Here is a 13,689-nt window from a genome sequence, read left to right on the forward strand (position 1 = left end):
AGGAGGGGGCAGGGGTGTGGAGCCCGGAATTTGCTTTTGCTTGAGGAGGGGCAGAACATGGGTGAGGCCCATTACTCTTTTACACTACAGGGTTTCTCCCAAGTTAAAAAGGGGCTAGTATAACTTTTCCCTTACATTTCATATAGTGGGGCCAAATTATACTCTACATGTTTTGATGGGTTGGGCCCACTATTTAACACTCCTAGCATGGCATGGTTAATTTGTTTTGGGATGGTAAAAGTTCGTGTAGTCTGGTATCATTCAAAAAGTATTGTACAGTTTACCATATGATGATCCAAACCGTTCATTTGATAGGCCACAATGTAAGGCTATGCCAGAAAACTCATTTCAATACAATGATCTTAGCTCTATGAAAGGTCTCCATAATATGCAATTCCACTACAGATCGTAGAGCTAGGATCATCCTATTGAAATGTGTTTTTGGGCGATGACTCTAACATCGGAGATACATTGCACCCCAAAAACCATTTTCATTGGGGTGGAAATACATTGCAACCCAAAAACCATTTTCATTGGGGTGCAATGTATTTACGATGTGGCCTAGGATCATCCTATTGAAATGAGTTTTTGGGCTATGGCCCTAACATCGTAAATACATTGCACCCCAAAAACCATTTTCATTGGGGTGCAATGTATTTACGATGTGGCCTAGGATCATCCTATTGAAATGAGTTTTTGGGCTATGATCCTAACATCGTAAATACATTGCACCCCAAAAACCATTTTCATTGGGGTGCAATGTATTTACGATGTGGCCCATCAAATGGACAGCTTGGATCATCCTATGGTAAGTTATACAATACTTTTTAAAAAATGATTTGAACTATACGAGCTTACACCATATTATAACTGATATATTTTAAGCGTATCAGTGGATATTTTATATGGTGTGTGTATGCGTGAATTCCAGTTTTCTTCTGGGTCCCACTTCAGAGGATGATCAAACCGTTCATTTGTGGGCCACAAATCCACAATGTCATAGGAGATTTTTAGTTCGCTGGATGGAGAGAGAGAGAGAGAGAGAGAGAGAGAGAGAGAGAGAGAGGTATTAATTGCAAGAGACAATTTCTGACAATTACAGTTTTGGACAATTTTGTACACAAATTATTCGAAGTTGAAAAAAACCCTATGTTCTCATCCCAGAGAGAGAGAGAGAGAGAGAGAGAGAGAGAGAGAGAGAGAGAGAGAGAGAGAGAGGTATTAATTGGAAGAGTTAATTTCTGACCAATTACAATTTTGGACAATTTTGTAAACAGATTATTTGAGGTTGAAAAAAAACGCTATGTTCTCATCCCCTCACTTCGTCCATACGTATATAGATCCTGAGAATTTTTCAATTTAGAAGGGGGGGGGGGGGGGTGGGGGCGCAATTTCCCCTCCCCCTCGCCCTGCCTCTGGCTCCATCCTTGGGCGGGGGGGATAATTGAGACGGCATGAGTGACTGAGGGATGGTGCGTACTGGCTGAAAAATAGGAAAAACAAAAACTCTATTTTGAGTATAGTTTTTGTTTTCTCAAATTTTTTGCTACTTCTCACCCTCTCCTCACTCATACCCTTTCAATTCTCTCTGTCTCCCACTCTCCTCGCCTCTCTCTCACTACTTCATAGCTGCCAAACATGGCCTTAGGGACTGTCTGGATGTATGGAAATTTTTTTCCAAGTATTTTTCCCCCTCGGATAATGAGTTTTCTGTGGTAAACTTTTTCCCGTATTTTTCCAAAATCAAATATTCCCCTATTTCAAGGAGAATTGTATTTCTACTGGACCCTTTTTCATAATTTTTATCATAGATCCAAACATCCCCTTTAGGTCATTTTCCTAACACACTGATTTCTACCTAATGCTCTCTAAAATATACTTTATCAGCTTTTTCAAGGTATCATTTTGTGGAAAAAGTAAACTATCAGCTTAATCTAGATCAATTATTTCCCTATTCATTCCACATCGTCTCATCACAAGTAGTAAATTAATTCCATCCCATCCCTCTGTAAGTCTCAATTCTTATGTCATTATCTTGTAGAAAATCAAGAGATCAAAGAACCAAGCTTTGATTCCCTTGCTCACTCAAAAGAATTAAAGCAAGAAGCAACACCCACAAAAACAAGCCACACAAAGGAAGAGAGAGAGAGAATATTTTCTTCTTGAATAATTTATTCAAAACTATTACACTCACGTCACACTGTGAATCGTTTTCTCAATTCTCTACTACTTGCTGTTCGTCTCTCTCTTCTACTTATATAAACAAAAGGAAGACATGCCCACTTTGACTCAAACTCCATGTTAGGCCCGAAATCGGTTAACAGATATGACAGTGACGTAAGAGCTGAGCTGGAGGGCTCGAGGAGGTGAAATGGAGGTTAGAGTCCTGATTAACTGTGTCCTGCACAGAAGCAAACGAGGTCAGAATGGCCGACCCGGAGTGTACTCCGGACAGACCCTTCGACACTCAAGTCAGTAAGAGCCAGGGTGAAGGGGTGGTTTTTAGAGTGGTGGGTAAGAATTCAATACCCTGATTTATGAGCTTTGGAAGCCTTTTTATAAGGAAAGTTTGGGGTAGGTGGGGAGTTAATGCCCGAAAGCAGGTGTCGACCAGCTATAGGTTTAGGTTCACCTACTCCGAGGGAATTACCAAACTACCCCTGCTGACGTGGGTTCTGCAGTGGGCCCTCCTCTAGCCACGTGTTGGAAGCTAACAGGCTGCCGCGTTTTCGCACCCCATCAGTTGCCCCCCAGTTCTCCAAGTTATTATGGTGACTTGGGGAAATGTGGTAGAGTACATTTCTGATTGGAAGTGGTCGAGGCTTGGCCTGTGGCAGTCCCGAATCTGAAGCAGTCCGGAAATTGAGGCAGTCCGGAAATTGAGGCAGTCCGGAATCTGGGGCAGTCCGGAAATTGGAGCAGTCCGGATTCTGGGGGCAGTCCGGATTTTGGAGCAGTCCGGCTTCTGGGGCAGTCCGGATTTTGGAGCAGTCCGGATTCTGGGGCCAATCCGGATTTTGGAGCAGTCCGGATTCTGGGGCAGTTCGGAAATTGAGCCAGTCCGGATTCTGGGGTAGTCCGGCTTCTGGGGCAGTCCGGATTTTTGTCAGTCCGGCTTAAGCCGGACTGCTTTTTGTCGTTTAGCGAGACGCGTCATATCCAGTCCGGCCAGTCCGGCTTGGGCCGGACTGCTTTTTGTCGTTTTGCGGAACGCATCATATCCAGTCCGGCTTGGGCCGGACTGATTTTTGTCGTTTAGCGAGACGCGTCATATCCAGTCCGGCTTGGGCCGGACTGCTTTTTGTCGTTTAGCCACCCAGTCCGGCTTGGGCCGGACTACTTTTTGTCGTTTTGCGGAACGCGTCATATCCAGTCCGGCTTGGGCCGGACTGATTTTTGTCGTTTTGCGGAACGCGTCATATCCAGTCCGGCCAAAGCCGGACTGCTTTTTGTCGTTTTGCGACCCAGTCCGGCTTGGGCCGGAATGCTTTTTGTCGTTTTGCGGAACGCGTCATATTCAGTCCGGCTTGGGCCGGACTGCTTTTTGTCGTTTTGCGGAACGCGTCATATCCAGTCCGGCTTGAGCCGGACTGCTTTTTGTCGTTTTGCGGAACTCGTCATATCCAGTCCGGCTTGGGCCGGACTGCTTTTTCAGTCCGGCTTGAGCCGGACTGCCTTTCTCCGCACGAGCACTTGTATGACTCCCCTTGGTCTTTTAGAGGTACGCGCGTATTTTCGCTTACGCCCTTGTCTCGAAGTTTGTGCCCTCCATTAATAAAAGACACGCAGGACCACTCGGGCGTCCTCGAAACGTGTGCCCTTCATTTAATGCACACCGCCTCAGAGAAATCTATAAAGAGTGGGTTTTACCTTCTCATTTTCACTTTTTACTTCTCCTCCTTCTCCTCCTCTTTTTCTCTCTGTCGGTTCGGCGACGCCCAGTTCGGATCGTTTAGTTTTTGTGAACGGCGGTGGATTCAGGAGCATTCAGTGTGATCCGGTAATTTTTCTTGAGCACGTCTCATTCATTTCTTTTCCTGCTTTCATGTCTAGTAGCTCTCGTTCTGAGTCCGGTTCGGGGGAGTCGTCTTCTAGTAGTTCAGGGTCTAGATCGTTGATTAGGACCGAGGATAGGCCTACCTGGTCACCGGCCCCAAAAATGGTGAGTGTGACTGTTATAGGTAGTGATGAGGAGGTGGAGGACGAGGCAATATTGGACTTGAACACCGCTCCGCTTCTGACGGATAGCTATGTCCCACAAGGGGGGAGTGTTGGTAGTGACGCCGGCGAGGCGTCCACAACGTTTCACCCGGGCCGGGCCGTTGAGGTCGTGGCAAGGGCCGAATGGATGCCAATCCTAAATACAACATACAGGCTCTCAATGAGGAGAACTACCTGGACGAGTCTGCCATGGCAGTGATTAGGGATAAGTACTGCATCCCATCCAGGTTTGGACTGAGGGAGGCGATGGAGGGAGATAGAGCCTGTAATGAAAGCTCCGACATTTGCATATATGACGAGTCACTGAGGGCCGGACTCAGATTACCTCTGCACCCCTTCTTCGCCTCGGTGCTTCAGCACTACGGGCTGGCCCCGGCCCAAGTGGCGCCGAACTCATGGAGGCTGCTGACGGGGTTTGTATACCTCATTCAGGGCCGGCTTCAGAGGAACTTGTCAGTACCGTTGTTCCGCGCGTGTGCGCAATTGAAGAAGCACAAGGGTGGGGGTTGGATTTACATTAGCCAGCATCCGGAGATAAAAATGATCACTGGCATTCCCTCCTCCATACACCTGTGGAGGAACAGGTTCTTTTATGTCGAGGACACGGAGTCCAGCGAGCCTTGGCCGGTCCCTTTGAAATGGGGAACCCCGGATACAGTCGCGATGAGTCGCAAGCCGTTCCTTGAGGGTGAAGATGCGAGAACCCTCGCTCTACTTCGGAAGGTGCTGGACCGGGAGGGGCCTGCTGATTGTTCAGACTTCCAAGGGGAAGAGGTTTTGGTTGGGTTGGGCCTTAGTACTGCGACCCGGGCACGTACGTAGATAGCCTCCTTTAAAATTTGTCTTTCCTTTTTTCTTGTCTCTGACTGGTTTTGTTTTTGTCTATCTTTCAGAGATGCAGCAGCAGTCGTTAGTCGATAAGATGAGGTGGGACGGTCCGTCAGGGCCAGAAAAGGAAGGCCCCGGAGACGGCGAGTCCGGCTCCAACCCAGGACGCGCCGCCCCACCCAAGGCCAAGAGTTCGGTGAAATTGGTGAGTTCATCCGGCCGGGGCGCAGGGTCTTCGAGGACTGTGGCGACATCTGCTGGCACCCTCCCGCCCCCGGCGAGGTCCGGAGATAATGTTTTTCGGCCAAATTGGGCCGTCCAAAAGACTGATACCGGCCTTGGAGAGAGCCGGGTAGCTGTAGAGATTCAAAGTAAATGTATTCTTGACAAAGACAAGCAACAGGTTCTCCACGAGGCGCCACCTACGACCGAAGAGGCCGTATTTTCTTCTCTTTATCAGGTAAGATGGCTGACGAGTACGCTCACTCTTTGTTCGCCTTCTACTTCGTTTACCTGTGTTAACACTTGCTCATCTGTATTTTATAGATCGGAGTGTACTTCAATGATCTTCGGGGGAAGAGTAAGAAATTTTCCGATGCTATAACCAAGTCTGAGGAGGAGAATGGGAAGCTGAAAAAGGATGCGAAGGAGCTGAAGAAGTCCGTCGAAAAATATGCCGACGAGATCAAGCGGCTGAGAGAGGATTTTGCTGCTCAGCTGGCCGCGCAGAAGGAGGAAGCGACGGAAGCCCTCAACGCTCAGAGGGAGAGAGCCCTATCGAGGCAGGCGACGGCCGTTCAGGAAAAGGAGGACGAACTCCTTCTTCTATCCAGTGAGGCCTACAAGATAGGGTTTTTTGACTGCCTTGAGCAGGTCAAGGATTCCAATCCGGGCGTTGACCTGTCGATGATGGTTATACCTGACCCACCGACGCTTACTGGCGAGGAGCTGGCCGCAGCTGACGCAGTCTTGCCTCCGGGGGCAGATTCAGCGCGGGATGGGGGCAATGGGGCGCCTTGAGTTCTCTTTCTCCCCTTTTTTGGCGATTTCTTGATTCCTTTTTGTAACGGCCCCTTAGAGGCCCAACTCCTTTTTTTTTTTAACAGCCCGTTGAGGCGTCTCTTTTGTAATGATCCTCTGAGGCCCCAACATATGAATGGAAAGCAAACTTTTATTGTCTACCTCTTCTATGCTTGTCCGTCTCTAGTTTATACTGCTTGGCCGTATGCTGCGTAGCTATCGCTCTAGGTAGGCGTCATGGACTTAGGTTGGTCCTGACGTGCTATGTTTTTCAGGAGCTTGGGTCTTTGCGTCCGGGCTGGTTTCGGACCAGGAGTGGACTCCCAGTCTTTGCGGAGACGAGCCGTGGCGAACCAAACGTCGAGTACCCTAGTTTTAGTGAACTGCGTTTTGAAGGAGCTTTGGTTTTTGCATCCGGGCTGGTTCCAGACCAGGAGTGGGCTCCCGGTCTTTGTGGAGACGAGCCGTGGCGAACCAAATATCGAGTACCCTAGTTTTAGTGAACTGGGTTTTGAAGGAGCTTTCGTTTTTGCATCCGGGCTGGTTCTAGACCAGGAGTGGGCTCCCGGTCTTTGTGGAGACGAGCCGTGGCGAACCAAACGTCGAGTACCCAAGTTTTAGTGAACTGGGTTTTGAAGGAGCTTTGGTTTTTGCATCCGGGCTGGTTCCGGACCAGGAGTGGGCTCCCGGTCTTTGCGGAGACAAGCCGTGGCGAACCAAACGTCGAGTACCCTAGTTTTAGTGAACTGGGTTTTCCAATTTGACGGACACGAAGGCACTTGTAAAAAAAAAAGGGTTCTTTCATTCACAATCAGGAGATATTTACAAAGTTTCTTTTTCTTTTTTTTTTGTGCCGGCTGCTTCGCTACTGATGGTATTAGTTGCGAAGGTTCTTTGGGTTCCAGGCATGTGGTAGTAGTTGTTCCTCGAGTGTTTCCAGTCTATAACTTCCCGGGCGAATCACCTCTTTTACTCGGTAAGGCCCCTCCCAGGTTGGGGAAAGCTTTCCGGCCTTCTTGGGTTGGGAGATAGCAGCTTTCCTTAAGACCAGATCTCTAACTCGAAACTCCCTAGGGCGTATCTTCGAGTCATGATAGCGAGATACTTTCTGCTTGTAGGCGGCGACTCTTATTCGGGATTCTTCTCTGGCCTCCTCCAATAAGTCAAGATTCGCGCGTAGCCCGTCACCGTTGAGCTGTTCGTTGAAGTTGGAAATTCTAGCGGACGGGGTGCCCACATCGACAAGTATTACCGCCTCTGTTCCGAAGGACAGGTTGAATGGAGACTCGCCCGTTGGTGTGCGCGGGGTGGTGCGATAAGCCCATAGGACATGGTAGAGCTCATCTGTCCATCGACCAACTTTTTCGTCCAGTCTTTTCTTGATCCCTTGCAGTAGGATTCGGTTTGTGACTTCTGTCTGCCCGTTGGTTTGTGGGTGTGCTACGGAGGTGAACCTCTGCTCAATTTTCAGGTCGGAGCAAAACTTCCGAAAGTTTCGGCAGTCGAACTGTTTGCCGTTATCTGTTATCAAGGCGCGAGGAATCCCGAATTTGCAGACCACTGATTTCCAGAAGAAGTTCTGTACATTCTGCTCGGTGATCTGGGCTAGAGGTTCGGCCTCCACCCATTTGGTAAAATAATCAATGGTCACTACTACGAAGGTGCGCCTTCCGGAGGCCGGTGGAAAGGGGCCCAAGATATCCATCCCCCAAATCGCGAAGGGTAGCGGGCTGATGATTGGAGCCATGGATACAGCAGGCTGATGGATGGTGGGGGAGAACTTTTGGCATCTTTCGCACCTCCTGGTCAGGGCATCTTGTCTCAGGGTCGGCCAGTACAGACCTCTCAGCAAAACTTTGATCGCCAGGGCCTTGCCCCCCAGGTGCTCTCCGCAAATACCTTCGTGTGTTTCTTGCAGGGCGTACGCGGCGTCGCTGGGCCGGAGGCACTTTAAGTATGGGAGGGTGTAGGATCTTTTGAACAGGCTCTCGCCATCGAGTGAAAATCGGGTTGCCCTTTGGATCACCTTGCGGGCTTCTTTCTTCGCCTCAGGTAGTTTCCCACTACGCAGGTAGTCGACGATCTCGTCCATCCAGCATGACTCGTGTTCTACCTCCATGATTTCAGCGACCCTTCTATCGATACTGGATCTCTGTAGGAACTCCATACATATATTCCCGAGAGTCGTATATCCGGACGCGGCTGGCTTAGATAGTACGTCTGCTTTTGTGTTCTCTGCTCTAGGGATTCTGACGACCTCGAAACTTTTGAACTTGGTGGATAACTGTTGGACCAGGGAGAGGTACTTGATCATACGCTCGTCGCGGGCTTCGTATGTTCCCTGGATCTGATTTGTAACCAACTGGGAATCACAGTAGGCTTTCAGCCTTTGGGCCTTGACTTGAACGGTGAGGAGGGCTTCGTATTCTGCCTCATTATTAGATGCGTGGAATCCGAACCTTAGGGCATAATCTGCGGTGAAGCTGTTTGGTCCGGTGAGAATCAGACCGGCGCCACAGCCACCCCTGTTCGAAGACCCGTCCACGTACACTTCCCAGAGGGGCTCGGCGGCTGATGGATCCTGTTCTGCTGGCGCGGGGACGATTTCTGCCTCAGCCTCAACCGCCGCTCGCTCCTCATGAGTTACCGACTTTTCCATAACTGGGGTTTGAACAATTTCAAATTCGGCAGCCTGTCGGGGGATGGAGCATTTAGCTACGAAGTCTGCCAATACCTGAGCTTTGATTGCGAGCCTGGGCATGTAGCGGATGTCAAATTCACTCAGTTCCACGGCCCATTTAACGAGTCGCCCCGAGGTGTCCGGCTTATGGAGAACTTGCCTGAGCGGCTGGTCAGTAAGGACCTTTATCGTGTGAGCTTGAAAATACGGTCTCAACTTCCTGGCCGCCATCACCAGCGCGTAAGCCAATTTCTCGACCCGCTGGTACCTTATTTCAGCATCGTGTAAGACCTTGCTAACGTAGTAGACCGGCTTTTGTTGACTGTGATCCTCACGAACTAGGACTGCTGCCAGAGCAAGGGGGCTTATAGATAGATACAAGAGTAGCTCCTCACCAGGCTCAGGCTTTGTCAATAGCGGTGGAGAGGACAAGTATCTTTTTAACTCCTCGAAGGCGGCCTGGCATTCCTCTGTCCAGTGCGCGGTCTTAAATCCTTTGACTGCGTTGAAGAAAGGGAGACACCTCTCCGCAGATTTTGAAACGAAGCGCCCCAGCGCGGCTATCATCCCTGTCAGTCGCTACACTTCTCTGATGGTTTTGGGCGGAGTGAGCTCCACCACGGCCTTGATTTTTTCTGGATTGGCTTCTATGCCTCTTTGGCTAACCATAAACCCCAGGAATTTTCCAGAGCTGACACCGAAGGTGCACTTGGTGGGATTGAGCTTTATCTTGTGCTCCCTCAGGACTTGGAACATTTCTTCCAAGTCGGAGACATGATCTTGCGTACTCCGGCTTTTGACCAGCATGTCGTCAACGTAGACTTCCATGTTGCGGCCGATCTGAGTCCGAAAGAGTTTGTTTACGAGCCTCTGATATGTGGCCCTGATGTTTTTCAGGCCAAAGGGCATAACACAGTAGCAGTAGGTCCCCTGGTCTGCTACAAAGGAGGTCTTCGGGATATCTGACTTATACATTCTGATCTGGTTATATCCGGAGAAGGCGTCCATGAAGCTCAGTAACTCGTGACCTGCAGTGGCGTCGATGAACTGATCGATCTTTGGGAGTGGGTAGCTGTCCTTGGGACAGGCTTTATTCAGATCAGTGAAGTCGATGCAGGTTCTCCATTTCCCATTTGCCTTTTTTACCAGGACTACGTTTGCCAACCAGTCCGGGTATTGGATCTCTCGAATGAATTCGGCTTTCAGGAGCCTCTCTACTTCTTCTTTGATCGCCCGCTGCCTCTCGAGGGCGAAGTGTCTTCTTTTCTGCTTTACTGGCCTGGAGGTTGGGTCAACACCTAGCCTGTGCGTACTGACCTCCGGATTAATACTGGGCATGTCTGCGGAGGTCCATACAAAGACATCTGCGTTGTTCTGAAGAAATTGGGTGAGGCTGCGCCGGGTGCCGTCGTCTAGAGAGGAGCCAGTCTTAACGACCTTTTCATCATCATCTCTGCACAGGGGGATGGAGATAAGGTCTTCTGCGGGTTGAGTTCCCTGAGCTTCGCTCCTCATGTCGAGTAGCTCAATCGGAAATGACTCTGTCGCGTTTTTGCCTTTCAGTGCCATTGCATAACACTCCCTAGACTGCGGCTGGTCCCCCCTTACTTCTCCAACGCCATTGGGCGTAATAAACTTCATCTTCTGGTGATAAGCAGATGTGACAGTGCGGATCTGGTTCTGGCCCGGCCGTCCTAAAATAGCGTTATAGACCGAAGTGGCCCGCACTACTAGGAAGTTGACCATGGCGAAGGCTTGGCAGGGTGATTCTCCGACGAGGACAGGAAGTTCGATCTGTCCCTCAACCTTGACTACCTCTCCCGAGAAGCCGAAGAGATCTGAGTTTGCCGGCCTTAGGCGGTCGTCACCTATCATCATCCTTTCGAAGGCGTGGTAGTACAGGATGTCGGCTGAACTCCCATTGTCTACCAGAATTTTCTTCAACTCCCAGTTCGCGACGAGCATGGTTAGGACTAGGGCGTCGTCATGTGGTAATATCAAGCCGTCGAGGTCTGCATCAGAGAAGGAGATCTCATTCTCCGTCTTCATCTTCTTGTCGCATGCGTGCACGGTATTGACTCGGCGTGCGTAAGCTTTTCGCGCAGCGGATGAGGTGCCACCAGCTGCCGGACCGCCCATGATTGTGCCGATGACTCCCCTTGGCTGGGAGCGGGGTACTTCTAGTTGTGGACTAGGCGGTGGAGGAGATTGTCTTCGGGCTGGGGGCGGTTGAGACCGCTGAGGACTCTGGCCCTGGGGACCTCTCTCCTTGGGCTCGTTCTTGTGGGTGTCACCTCGGACATACTTTTTCAAATAGCCCCGGCTGATCAATTGCTCGATCTCCTCCTTCAGCTGCCAGCAGTCGTCCGTGTCGTGGCCGTGGTCCCTGTGGAAACGGCAGTATTTTGACTTGTCTCTCCTGTTCCCCTTGGAGATCATTGGGGTTGGCCACTTTATGAACTCCTCTCTGCTGATAGCAGCTAGTATGTGCCTTCGGGATGGGTTGAGAGGGGTGAAGTTTTCCTCCCTTCTTTGGGGGGACTTGTCTCTTCTGACAACCTTGTCATCCCTACGCGGCTTAGCAGGGTGCTTGTCTCGGTTCATATCATCAGAGGCCCTCCTCCGATTCGAGTCCAGAGCTGCCAAAGTCTCTTCTACCGAAATATATTCCTCCGCCCCAGCCATTAGGTCCGCTAGGGAGAGTGGATTCCGGCGGGCCACTGCTCGGCGGAAATCATTAGATCTAGCACCTGCGAGAAGTGCGTTTGTAGCGGCCGAGGGGTCTAGATTTGGCACTTGAAGCGCCTCCCTGTTGAATCGGCTGACGAAGGCTTTGAGAGGTTAATTATCCTCCTGCCGCAAGGCCATTAAGGATGCTGTTGTTTTCCTTGGCCTACGGCTGCTCATGAAGTGGCGGACCAAGTCTTCCCCGAAGTCATCGAAGCTGCTGATGGAGTTCGGTCTGATCCTTGAGTACCAGTCCCTTGCTGCACCTGTCAGGGTCGTCGGGAATGCTCTGCAAAGGAAGCCATCTGACGCACCGTGGAGGAGCATCATTGTTCGGAACGTCTCCAAGTGGTCCACGGGGTCAGTGGTCCCATCATACTGCGGAATAGTTGGCATTTTAAATCCCCTGGGTGCGGGGGCGGCCATGACGTCGTCGGTGAATGGCGTTCTACTCGTGAACGCCCTAGAAACAGGTCGGCTTTGATCTTTAGCCAGCTCTTCGATTCTGTGGTCCATCTCTTCTATTTTCCGCAGCACCGGGTCAACTCTACGGTTTGGGGACCTGTTTCTTTCCGCAAATGGGCTCGCCGCGGAGCCGGAGTGGCTTTCCGGACTTCTACGACGGGACCAGGATTTTGCTTGTGGCACGCGCTCTTCATGAGCTCGGTGCCTTTGCGGTGAGCGAGACCGCGACCTTCGACGGTGGTGCGGCTCTGTCTGTGCGTGCCTGGCCGCGGGGTGACGGACTTGTCTGGTGGGGTGGTGAGTTCGGTCCTCACCATGGCGCGACGACTCTCCCCTGTGGATATCTGGCCTCTCGGGGACAGGTCGTGGAGCTTCCGGAGGAGGTTGGGGGGCGCCTGGAGTAACTGCTGGTACTGTCCAACGAGAGCTGTCATTTGCCGAAAGAGGGCTTGAACTTGCTCTGGAGTGGACATGGAGTTGAGGTGTTCCGAACGAGGCTGGCTCTGTTCGGCCGTAGCAGAAGCTGCCACCACCAGCGAGGCGAGTCGCTCACTCCGAGTCCTGCCGGGTAGCACGGCTCGGGTAGTCCGTGCGGTTGGCACCCGCGCACTCTTGCGCCCTGCCATTTTTGTAAAGTGATTGGAACAGCCTTTAGTTCTGGGGTCCCACGGGATGGCGCCAATCTGTTAGGCCCGAAATCGGTTAACAAATATGACAGTGACGTAAGAGCCGAGCTGGAGGGCTCGAGGAGGTGAAATGGAGGTTAGAGTCCTGATTAACTGTGTCCTGCACAGAAGCAAACGAGGTCAGAATGGCCGACCCGGAGTGTACTCCGGACAGACCCTTCGACACTCAAGTCAGTAAGAGCCGGGGTGAAGGGGTGGTTTTTAGAGTGGTGGGTAAGAATTCAATACCCTAATTTATGAGCTTTGGAAGCCTTTTTATAAGGAAAGTTTGGGGTAGGTGGGGAGTTAATGCCCCAAAGCAGGTGTCGACCAGCTATAGGTTCAGGTTCACCTATTCCGAGGGAATTACCAAACTACTCCTGCTGACGTGGGTTCTACAGTGGGCCCTCCTTTAGCCACGTGTTGGAAGCTAACATGCTGCCGCGTTTTCGCACCCCATCACTCCATAACTAATTACCTACACCATTTTAACATCCAATCTTAATAGGATCCTAATTTAATAAGAACTCTACAAGCTGACCACAAATCACGACTCCAAGTTCATCTAGGACTCGTTTAAGCCGGTTCCAGATGCATGGTGACCAACGCATGACTGCATGACTATCTGCATATCTCTTTAGCCATTGAGGGCTCAAACTCCAAAAGTGATTAGGAATCCTAGATCGATTGGGAGTCACCTATGTCAGCCCGCTTCAGCTCGCACTGCCTACACGAGTCGGCGATGACTCTCAAGTCTCAACATATCTTTGTACTGAAAGTGACCCTATTTTTGGAGCCATTCATCACTGAAATGAAGCATATAAAAGCCTCAATTTCTGAAAATTTTGGACTTTATTAACATGTACGTATCTTCTCTAACACTACTTATTGCATTTCTCACACCTACGGCCAAGGTCAAAACGACCTATAAATAAAATATGATTAGGCTTCATGAGATTTCATATGCTGTGCGCGTGTGGAGTCCAGTATTTTTCACAAAAGTATAGTGGGGCCAGTTCATAGGACGATCCAAACCATTAATTTGCTGGGTCACAACGTAAATAGGCAGTATCCTATGAATCA

The 13,689-nt window shown here is 50.4% G+C and overlaps 2 protein-coding genes across 2 annotated transcripts; one reads left to right on the plus strand and one right to left on the minus strand.

The window, feature by feature from the left end:
* The first annotated feature begins 4,884 nt into the window (after positions 1 to 4,884).
* Positions 4,885 to 6,275, plus strand: LOC143891943 (uncharacterized). Its single transcript, XM_077396435.1, has 3 exons — positions 4,885 to 5,035; positions 5,115 to 5,509; positions 5,596 to 6,275. The coding sequence occupies exons 1-3, from the start codon at positions 4,885 to 4,887 to the stop codon at positions 6,067 to 6,069; spliced, it is 1,020 nt and encodes a 339-aa protein (XP_077252550.1). The 3' UTR covers positions 6,070 to 6,275.
* Positions 6,276 to 6,946: 671 nt separating this feature from the next.
* LOC143891950 (uncharacterized) lies at positions 6,947 to 9,316 on the minus strand. The gene is made up of 2 exons (XM_077396442.1): positions 7,969 to 9,316; positions 6,947 to 7,413 (listed from the first exon to the last, which is right to left on the minus strand). The coding sequence occupies exons 1-2, from the start codon at positions 9,314 to 9,316 to the stop codon at positions 6,947 to 6,949; spliced, it is 1,815 nt and encodes a 604-aa protein (XP_077252557.1).
* Positions 9,317 to 13,689: the final 4,373 nt, after the last annotated feature.

Source organism: Tasmannia lanceolata, unplaced genomic scaffold (assembly GCF_043159265.1).
Source record: "Tasmannia lanceolata isolate RefF3 unplaced genomic scaffold, GAP_Taslan_0.1 ptg000002l, whole genome shotgun sequence".
In the NCBI taxonomy this organism is placed as follows: Eukaryota; Viridiplantae; Streptophyta; class Magnoliopsida; order Canellales; family Winteraceae; genus Tasmannia; species Tasmannia lanceolata.

Bases quoted from the DNA above. Each gene is read 5' to 3' on its own strand.
- LOC143891943 (XM_077396435.1), top strand. From the start codon at position 4,885: ATGAGTCGCAAGCCGTTCCTTGAGGGTGAAGATGCGAGAACCCTCGCT. The intron at 5,036-5,114 runs GTACGTAGATAG...TCTATCTTTCAG, and splicing joins TAGTACTGCGACCCGGGCAC to AGATGCAGCAGCAGTCGTTA. The intron at 5,510-5,595 runs GTAAGATGGCTG...TGTATTTTATAG, and splicing joins TATTTTCTTCTCTTTATCAG to ATCGGAGTGTACTTCAATGA.
- LOC143891950 (XM_077396442.1), bottom strand. From the start codon at position 9,316: ATGATAGCCGCGCTGGGGCGCTTCGTTTCAAAATCTGCGGAGAGGTGT. The intron at 7,414-7,968 runs GTATTTGCGGAG...GTCGATGGACAG, and splicing joins CCTGCAAGAAACACACGAAG to ATGAGCTCTACCATGTCCTA.